This window comes from Oryzias latipes, chromosome 22 (assembly GCF_053564925.1).
Source record: "Oryzias latipes strain Hd-rR chromosome 22, Olatipes_Hd-rR_3.1".
Classification (NCBI taxonomy): Eukaryota; Metazoa; Chordata; class Actinopteri; order Beloniformes; family Adrianichthyidae; genus Oryzias; species Oryzias latipes.
In genome coordinates this window covers 29,913,185-29,922,500 of record NC_136258.1, presented here as the reverse complement: position 1 = coordinate 29,922,500, position 9,316 = coordinate 29,913,185, and the positions used below count along the sequence as shown (strand labels likewise).

At 51.7% G+C, this 9,316-nt stretch overlaps 1 protein-coding gene across 3 annotated transcripts in view; it reads left to right on the top strand.

Moving 5' to 3' along the window:
* Positions 1-4,770, top strand: part of nkx2.9 (NK2 transcription factor related, locus 9 (Drosophila)) — a 4,896-nt gene extending 126 nt beyond the window's left edge. The window contains exons 1-5 of one of the 3 annotated variants that reach the window (XM_078940915.1): positions 1-376; positions 1,358-1,487; positions 1,842-1,951; positions 3,741-3,865; positions 3,964-4,770. The exon at positions 1-376 is cut by the window's left edge and continues 126 nt beyond it. In XM_078940915.1, the coding sequence (XP_078797041.1) occupies positions 1,947-1,951; positions 3,741-3,865; positions 3,964-4,532 (699 nt within the window). In that variant the 5' untranslated portion in view covers positions 1-376; positions 1,358-1,487; positions 1,842-1,946 and the 3' untranslated portion in view covers positions 4,533-4,770. The other 2 variants (XM_078940914.1, XM_004082098.5) reach the window with 2 other exon arrangements.
* The last annotated feature ends 4,546 nt before the right edge of the window (positions 4,771-9,316 follow it).

Here is a 9,316-nt window from a genome sequence, read left to right as displayed (position 1 = left end):
GTGGCCACATGCGGATGGTTTTCTTTAGTTTTGTTAAGCCACAGAGCGAGAGAGCGCACTTTGACCGTACTTTAAGGGTCTTATTCTTATGTTTTTGTATTTACATTTTTTGGACAACCTTTTTGGGAGGTAAACATCTGAAAACTGTGGAGGTTCATTTCAGAAGGACGCGTCGACTATATTGTATCTTTCAGAAACAGACGGAGCGTGACGTCACCGTCTGTCTGTCTGTTCTCCTCAGAGTTTGTCTGTAAAGTTCTCCATGGTCTTCCTTTACAGATCTTTGAACTCTTCTGTGGCCTGCTGTCCCGGATCTGCCTCCAGGTTACCATGGAAACCCTGAAGTGGATGCTTGTTTCTGCAGAGCTGCGCTGATGTCAGACCAGAACTAGATCTCAGTTTAAGACGTTTTAAGAAGAAATTTGATTTGATTTGTTCAATTTTGATCTGCCTTTCATGAGTTTTATTGTCTTTTATAATTTAATGCTATTTTATGTTGTTTATCTGCATTTCCTGGACTTTTTTCTCTTTATTCTCTTTTAATTCAGTCAATTTTATTTTACCTCTAAAGCCCCAAATCACAGCATCCGTCATTTTAATGAGCTTCATAACTGAAGGAAACATCAAATCAGAAGGAGGAAGTCTGAGAATTCAACAGGAAAATCTGAACCAAACCGGTCCTTCCTGCCCTTAGACCCCCCCCCCCCCCCCCCCAACAAAAAAAAAAGATTCTGGAGAAAAAGCAGAAACCTCAGGGGTGTCCACATGAAGGAGGGATCCTCCCCCAGGACGGACAGACGATGTTCATTTCATCTCTGTTTCTTCCTGAAGCTCATCTCTATTTTCTTTTCAACTCGGTTTCTGAGTTTTTAACTCTGAGGTTTTTCAATTTCTCACTTTTTTCTGTTTTTTTTTTTTTTTAATTCAGGAAAAACCCAAACTGGGCTAAAGTGAAACCGCGATGATCCAAAAACGAGCATTGCTCCAAATAGGATCCAAAGAATGAATAATCCAACAACTGCGTGTAAAAAACACTTTTTGACGAACAAGTGATAAATGTTTTTTTATTTTAATCAAGTTCTATTCTATTCTATTCTATTCTTCCTGAACACATGAACCCCCCAGAAAAAAACACGAAAACTGCCCTTTTAATCCTTTTTCATCACATGGCTGTGTTTGGTTGTTCTGGGCACGGCCGGGGGGGGGGGGGGGGGGGGGGGGGCTGTGAGACTTTATTTGCGCACCCCCCCCCCCCCATGACAAACTCTGTTCCTGTTGTTTCATATTTCGTGCTTGTTTTGGTTTTCATGCTGATTTTCTCAGAAATCCTCAAATGTTGATCTTCTTCTTCACTCAGATTCACAGACCGAACGGAGCGGACCGGAAGTTAACGTGAAAGCTTCCAGAACCTTTCAGAACCTTTCAGAACCGTCTACCTTCCATTCATTCCTTCCATCAGAGCATCAAACATGTACAACTTCTTCCAGGTAAAACATTTAAGGCTCTAATTTTGATTCTATTTTACGTTGAAACAAACTTTTCTGTCTTATTTGAAGTTTAGTTCATGCAGGAAAACTTTTTTCGATTTTGGAATCAATTAAAAACGCGATTAACTTTGGTTATAAAATGAAATAATGTCGAGAAATTGTTTATTTTACATTTGAATTCTGTTTGTGTTTGAAAACATGAATATATAAGAATGGTGTTTATTTAGAGTTTTAGTTTTGTTAAAAAGAAGCACAACCTTTTTTATGGAGGGGGGGGAATATTAATCTTTATTTAGTGAGTTATTTGTTTGTTTGTTTATTTATTTATTTGTTTATTTCCCACATAAATGACAGACGTTGCTGAGTGGAGCCAGAGTCTGTTTCCTCCCCCCCTGGGACGGAAGGTGAACTGAAGGGAAACACCTGAGGCGGGAGCGCGCACCTGAGGCGGGAGCCCGCATGAGGTACAGCATGCCTCTCGTCTCTCCGCTCCGCTGTGCGCTCGGGTCCTGCCGGGAAAGGCTTTGGGATGATCTGAACAGCAGAGTAAATATTTGCCGGTGGGGGGGGGGCCGCAAAGGACCCTCAGCCGTGGAGGACCCTCCTCTCTGCGGGTGTTAAACAGATTAAGGAGCCGCCGGGTCTTTGTGGAAGGAGAAATTCCCGCTTTCTGGACGCCTTTCGGTGTGTTTTGCTCTCCAGTGGAGTGGGCTCTGCAAACGCGCACTTCAGCAGACCAGCATGTGGTCACGGAGCGTGGAGTGGTCACGGAGCGTGGAGTGGACACCGGCTGTTTCTGGACGTCCCGCAGACACTTTCTGGCTGATTTGGGAAGATTAAGGCGGCAAAAGGAGAAAATGACAAAGTGCAGATTTCTGGCACCGATTTGGAGTTTGCAGCGTCCTGAACCGCGTCAGTCAACTGTCTGAAGATGCCCCACGTCCCGCTGAGCTCCATTCAAAACCATGACAACACGGAACAAGCCGGGATTTATTCTGCGGGGTTAGAGCACATTGTGCCGCTGCGTCAATCATTCATTATTGCGGCACTGAACAAATGCTAAATCTTGACTGGAACAAAGGCTTCCAATGGGTCTTGGACGCAGGGCTACATTTTGCCCCCTTTGTTCCTCTTCTCTGGCTGGTATGTATTTGCCCCCCCCCCCCCCAAACCCTCCTGTCCGACCACCCAGGGCGAAAGCGCAGCTCTCCTCCGCGCGAACAGAGATCGATCAGTTTGAACGTGTTTGGAGGCTGCATTGATCCCACGAGCTGGAAGGTTTGGATTTTCCAAAACGATGTGTGATGAATGCTCGTGACCCGCGCTGCGGGACGGTGATTGATTTAATCAGAAATGATCCATCAATGTCAGGATTCAGGATTAATAACAATCATCAAAAGGTGCAGAAAATGATCGATTTGTTTCCTGTAACCAAACAGAAACATGTTGATGTTAAACAAAACCCTTAGTTTTTAGTTTTTCATTCAAAAACTTGAAAAATGACTTTTGTTTTTAGGTTTCTTTGTTTTCTATTGAAATACTTCTGTAATGTCAAACATTAAAGGCAGGCTGGGCTTCCTGCGCCAGCATTACGCGTTCCCAGCGCGCGCATCCATGAAGCCCTGAGGAGCAGGTGTGATGGTGGAACCTTCATTCGAAAGGAAACGCACGAAGATATAAAGGAAAAACCTTCCAGAAAAGTGTCAACATTGACGGTTTCTCCTCGGGCTTCGTGCGTAAAACGTCCTGGGCGGCGCGCGTTAACGGCGCATCATTAGTTAAACAAACTCGCAGGCATCAGGCTAATTGCTCACTTTGTCTGCAAATATTGGACACGTTGTGTGGACAAGAGGGGGCTGAGGAGGGGGGTTAGGGGAAGGGGGGGTCTGTTGTCAGATACCACCCAAGACGCGATTCAGCTCCAACAATCACCATTATCTGTGTCCCGTTTGACGATACGGAGCGCATCTGTAATGACGACGAGTGTTTCCTCCAATCATTGTGGGGGGGTCACACCTAACCATCATTGGGTGACTGCTCTCCAGCTATTCAGGTGCTGGGGGGGGGGGGGGAGCGAAGTCTTTATAAGCGCGCGCCGTGTTATCTGTTTAAACACTGCGCGTAAAGTGGATCCTCCGCCACTTTGGTTTGTGGTCTCTACATAGATTTACTTTGGGAATTGGATTCTTTCTGGCCCCCCCCTAAAAAAACCGACATGGCAGCCCCCCTCACCAAGTTCAGCTTTTCCGTCAGGAGCATCCTGGACCTGCCTGAGCGGCACGCGGACGCAGCGCCGCCGCGGTCGTCTTCGGTCTTCATGTGCGCCTCCAGCCCGCCTTACGCCGCCTGGACGGACGGAGAACCGGGTCTTTGTTTATGTGAGTTACCCTTTGATGCGCCGACACCATCTCTCTATGATCTTTATGGGAAACGGAGGAAGACGCCCGGATTCTGACCCGGTTCTTTCTGTTTTCAGCTTCAGATGAGGGCAGCCCAGACGCCTCTCCAGACTCAACCAAGCCGGACGACTCCGCTCTGGACTCGGAACCGCAGAGGACCCAGAAGAGCAAGAAGCGCCGCGTTCTGTTCTCCAAAGCTCAAACCCTGGAGCTGGAGCGGCGCTTCCGCCAGCAGCGGTACCTGTCCGGGCCGGAGCGGGAGCAGCTGGCCCGGATGCTCAGCCTGACGCCGACGCAGGTGAAGATCTGGTTCCAGAACCACCGCTACAAGATGAAAAGGGGTCGGGTAGAGGGGGCGCTGCAGGACGCGGACGCAGCGCAGCCCCCCGTCCTGCGCAGGGTCGTTGTTCCGATTCTGGTCCGGGAGGGGAAGCCGTTCCATCCCTGCTTCTTGGACACGGACTCCGTCTGCTCCTCTTCCTCCTCTCCCTCCGCGCAGCCGCTTCCCTTCTCCGTGGCCTTCCCGTCGCTCCCGCGGTCCTCCCCCCTTGTTCTTCCTCCGCGGTTCCAGCAGCACTTCCCGGCCCCCGGGTTCGCTTGGAGGGACTTCTGGAGCGAGTCGGTTCCGTTCGGTCATTTGAAGTAAAGACCTCGGCTCGCGTGGACTCAGATGATTTCTAAATGAACCAAGACATTTTCACTTTAGCAAAACTTTTATATTTTTGCACATTTTTGGTTAAATGTTTCTGTTTTCACTCGAGTTTTTTCATTTTCTTTAGTAAAATTGATTTTCAGTGTTTCTAAACTGCAGCATATAGAAAAGATAAAGCTTGTTTGTAAGGAGATATTTCAATGTGAACAATAAAATGTTTTTTTTTTCTAAATCTGTGCAGTTCTGTTCATGTTTTTATTCTGTTAATACTAAAAGTGTTTTTGAGGATTTTATTTTAAGTTGCAGAAACTGAAATGTGTTTCAGATCCAATAAGAGACTTTTATGATGTTAAATGAATTCATTGTGCGGCTAAAAGCTGAGCAAACATGTCTGTGAGGGAAGGCCTGACTGTGTTCAGCATAAGAAAAGCTGTTGCCTCTTTCAGCTCCTCCTGCAGCCTATCTGCGGCTCCTGCAGCCTGTCTGGGGCTCCTGCAGCCTGTCTGCGGCTCCTGCAGCCTGTCTGCGGCTCCTGCAGCCTGTCTGCAGCTCCTGCAGCCTGTCTGCAGCTCCTGCAGTCTGTCTGCGGCTCCTGCAGCCTGTCTGTGGCTCCTGCAGTCTGTCTGCGGCTCCTGCAGTCTGTCTGCAGCTCCTGCAGCCTGTCTGCAGCTCCTGCAGTCTGTCTGCGGCTCCTGCAGCCTGTCTGCGGCTCCTGCAGCCTGTCTGCAGCTCCTGCAGCCTGTCTGCAGCTCCTGCAGTCTGTCTGCGGCTCCTGCAGCCTGTCTGTGGCTCCTGCAGCCTGTCTGTGGCTCCTGCAGTCTGTCTGCGGCTCCTGCAGCCTGCTCCTGCAGCCTGTCTGCGGCTCCTGCAGCCTGTCTGCGGTTCCTGCAGCCTGTCTGCAGCTCCTGCAGCCTGTCTGCAGCTCCTGCAGTCTGTCTGCGGCTCCTGCAGTCTGTCTGCGGCTCCTGCAGTCTGTCTGCGGCTCCTGCAGCCTGTCTGTGGCTCCTGCAGTCTGTCTGCGGTTCCTGCAGTCTGTCTGCAGCTCCTGCAGCCTGTCTGTGGCTCCTGCAGTCTGTCTGCGGCTCCTGCAGCCTGCTCCTGCAGCCTGTCTGCGGCTCCTGCAGCCTGTCTGCGGTTCCTGCAGCCTGTCTGCAGCTCCTGCAGCCTGTCTGCAGCTCCTGCAGTCTGTCTGCGGCTCCTGCAGTCTGTCTGCGGCTCCTGCAGCCTGTCTGTGGCTCCTGCAGTCTGTCTGCGGCTCCTGCAGCCTGTCTGTGGCTCTTGCAGTCTGTCTGCGGCTCCTGCAGCCTGTCTGCAGCTCCTGCAGTCTGTCTGCGGCTCCTGCAGTCTGTCTGCGGCTCCTGCAGCCTGTCTGTGGCTCCTGCAGCCTGTCTGTGGCTCCTGCAGTCTGTCTGCGGCTCCTGCAGCCTGCTCCTGCAGCCTGTCTGCGGCTCCTGCAGCCTGTCAGCTCCTCCTCGAGTCTGTCTGCAGCTCCTGCTGTTTTGACTGCAGCTCCTGCAGTCTGTCTGCGGCTCCTGCAGCCTGTCTGTGGCTCCTGCAGTCTGTTTGCAGCTCCTGCAGTCTGTCTGCAGCTCCTGCAGCCTGTCTGTGGCTCCTGCAGTCTGTCTGCAGCTCCTGCAGCCTGTCTGTGGCTCCTGCAGTCTGTCTGCAGCTCCTGCAGTCTGTCTGCGGCTCCTGCAGCCTGTCTGCGGCTCCTGCAGCCGGCTCCTGCAGCCTGTCTGCGGCTCCTGCAGCCGGCTCCTGCAGCCTGTCTACGGCTCCTGCAGCCTGTCTGCGGTTCCTGCAGCCTGTCTGCAGCTCCTGCAGCCTGTCTGCAGCTCCTGCAGTCTGTCTGTGGCTCCTGCAGCCTGTCTGCAGCTCCTGCAGTCTGTCTGCGGCTCCTGCAGTCTGTCTGCGGCTCCTGCAGCCTGTCTGCAGCTCCTGCAGTCTGTCTGCAGCTCCTGCAGTCTGTCTGCGGCTCCTGCAGTCTGTCTGTGGCTCCTGCAGCCTGTCTGTGGCTCCTGCAGTCTGTCTGCAGCTCCTGCAGCCTGTCTGTGGCTCCTGCAGCCTGTCTGCAGCTCCTGCAGTCTGTCTGCGGCTCCTGCAGTCTGTCTGTGGCCCCTGCAGCCTGTCTGTGGCTCCTGCAGTCTGTCTGCAGCTCCTGCAGCCTGTCTGCAGCTCCTGCAGCCTGTCTGCAGCTCCTGCAGTCTGTCTGCGGCTCCTGCAGTCTGTCTGTGGCTCCTGCAGCCTGTCTGTGGCTCCTGCAGTCTGTCTGCAGCTCCTGCAGCCTGTCTGTGGCTCCTGCAGCCTGTCTGCGACTCCTGCAGCCTGTCAGCTCCTCCTGGAGTCTGTATGCAGCTCCTGCAGCCTGTCTGCGGTTCCTGCAGTCTGTCTGCAGCTCCTGCAGTCTGTCTGCAGCTCCTGCAGCCTGTCTGCGGCTCCTGCAGTCTGTCTGTGGCTCCTGCAGTTTGTCTGCGGCTCCTGCAGTCTGTCTGCAGCTCCTGCAGCCTGTCTGCGGCTCCTGCAGTCTGTCTGCGGCTCCTGCAGCCTGTCTGTGGCTCCTGCAGCCTGTCTGTGGCTCCTGCAGCCTGTCTGCAGCTACTGCAGTCTGTCTGCGGCTCCTGCAGCCTGTCTGCAGCTTGTTCTTCTGCAGGTGCTGCGTCTTTCGCTGCAGCCATGGCCTGTTGCACTAGACCGTCATAAAAACAATTTTCATTTGGATCTGGGGGCCCCGCCTGGCACCAACGGCCCCTAACCCGATAAATGTGCCTCAGTGTTTAAGTTGCTGTCAGTAGCTGGGGTGGGGTGGGGTGGGGGGTCTTTGCTTTCACGCCCCCTGTAATGTTGTTTGCTCGTCCTGTGACCCTGCAGCCCATCGTCCCTGTCACCTGGCCCTTTGTCACCCTCTCTGGGGCCACCTTATATCACATATGGAGGGGTCTGGCTGAACCGCTCATCTCTCCTTAAACAGGCTTTTTGTGTGTGTGCCCCCCCCCCCCTGAAAGCAACCATTGTAGCTCCCCCAAAAGGAACTGAGACCACATCTTTAGTGTTTCACTTCTGCCATGTTTAATCAGCCCCTGCGACAAATTTACGAGCTTTCACGACACAATGGGGGTTCAGAGCATCTTGGGGGTGTGGGGGCCACAAAGACGCTTTTGGAGGTTGCCATTGGTTTTTTAAGATGGTCAGAGGAATTGTCTGAAAAGGATGGGCTTGTGTCGGGCCGACCAGGCCCACAGTTTCACTGATGGGCCTGACTTCGCCCCCCCAGTATGCTTCATGGGGCGGCGGCGGGGGGGGGGGGGGGGGGGGGGGTCATTTAAAAACAAAATTATTCCCCAGTTTTTGTCCAGTCACAGAAATCCCTGAACCTGAAGTGTTATTATGAACTGCAATGCATTGTGGGAAACAACTGTATCTTAGTAAAGCATCATGCAAATGTTGAGACATAAATAGAACTAATCTGATCCTCATCGTCTTCTGGATTTCTAAATCTTCTCCTGTTTTCTGGATTGGAGCCGTTCTTTGTCTTCCAGGAAAACTCCCGTCTGGCCTCCAGCTCGTTCCAGATGAAGAAACGGAGAGAAGAGGAGGAACCTCTGCATGTTGTGAGGAAGAAGGGAAGTCGCTGCAAACCAAAAGTTTACTTTGACAATTAAAGCTGAAAGTTTCTCTTCCTGGACGTTTTTCTCTGACTTGCAGGCGACTCCTTGCAGATGCTTCAGGTCACGACCTCCTGAGTGACAGACCATCAGACGGTCAGAAATCCATCAGCTGATCAGGAAAACATGACGTCTCTTGAAATCAGCGGCCTGGTTTCTTATTCTCCTTTGATTTTCCTGCATCAGTAACTTTGGTTGACTTTGTTTGAAAAACTTTAGAGACAAAAAAGTCAACTGTCTGAATTTCTGTCTGAATTTCTGATCATTAATGTTGGAATCAGGATTTTCTTCTTTGCATCAAACTAGAACAGACAGAAACACGAGTTTAAACAGAAAAAAAACCTGGTGAAGAAGATTTATGGAAGCTGGATGGAAACGAAGATGAGCACCTTTCGGGGGGGGGGCTCATTACGTCCAGAGTTAAATAAACAAAAAATATACATAGCTCGCATGCCAAGGGTGTGCCCCCCCCCCCCCCCCCCCCCGGTTAACTTTATTTGAAGTTACAGCTGCCGTCTGGAGACGTTGGAGTTACCTGATTTTTCCGCTAGATGGCAGCATTGCACCTGGATCCGCGTAGAAACGGTCGGACTCACCTGTTTGGACTGGAAAGGCCACCAGAGCGCGCGCTGACCTGCTGCTGGACTGATTCCCGCCGCCGTGCCACGGCGTGATGACGTCATCGCGCATGGTACGTAGAACGTAAGGGGTTGGGGGGGGGTGCTTTTGGGTCAAGGAGCTTCGTGTTTTTGAATCAGATGTCCTAATCACACAACCTGTCCTGGGGGGTCAGAGAGAGAAATGTGCCCCCCGCCCCTCCTAGGCTCGTGCGTGATGCATGCTGGGAGAAAAGATTAAGATAAATTCCAAATTTTTAGATAAAAGTGGAATCAAAGAAATGAATCCAAACATCTGTAGTGACTCTCATTTGAAAAAGCTTTATTGGCAGAAAATCAGCATTTTAAGGACAATCAGCGGAAAATGTCTTCCCCCACCCCCACCCCCACCCCCCACTTTATATCAAACAACGCCCGGTTGATAAACACGCGCCTCGCGCGGCCTCGGTCACACGGGCGCCCACGGCCCCTTCAGTCTTCTGAGGAATTAGCCGCAGCA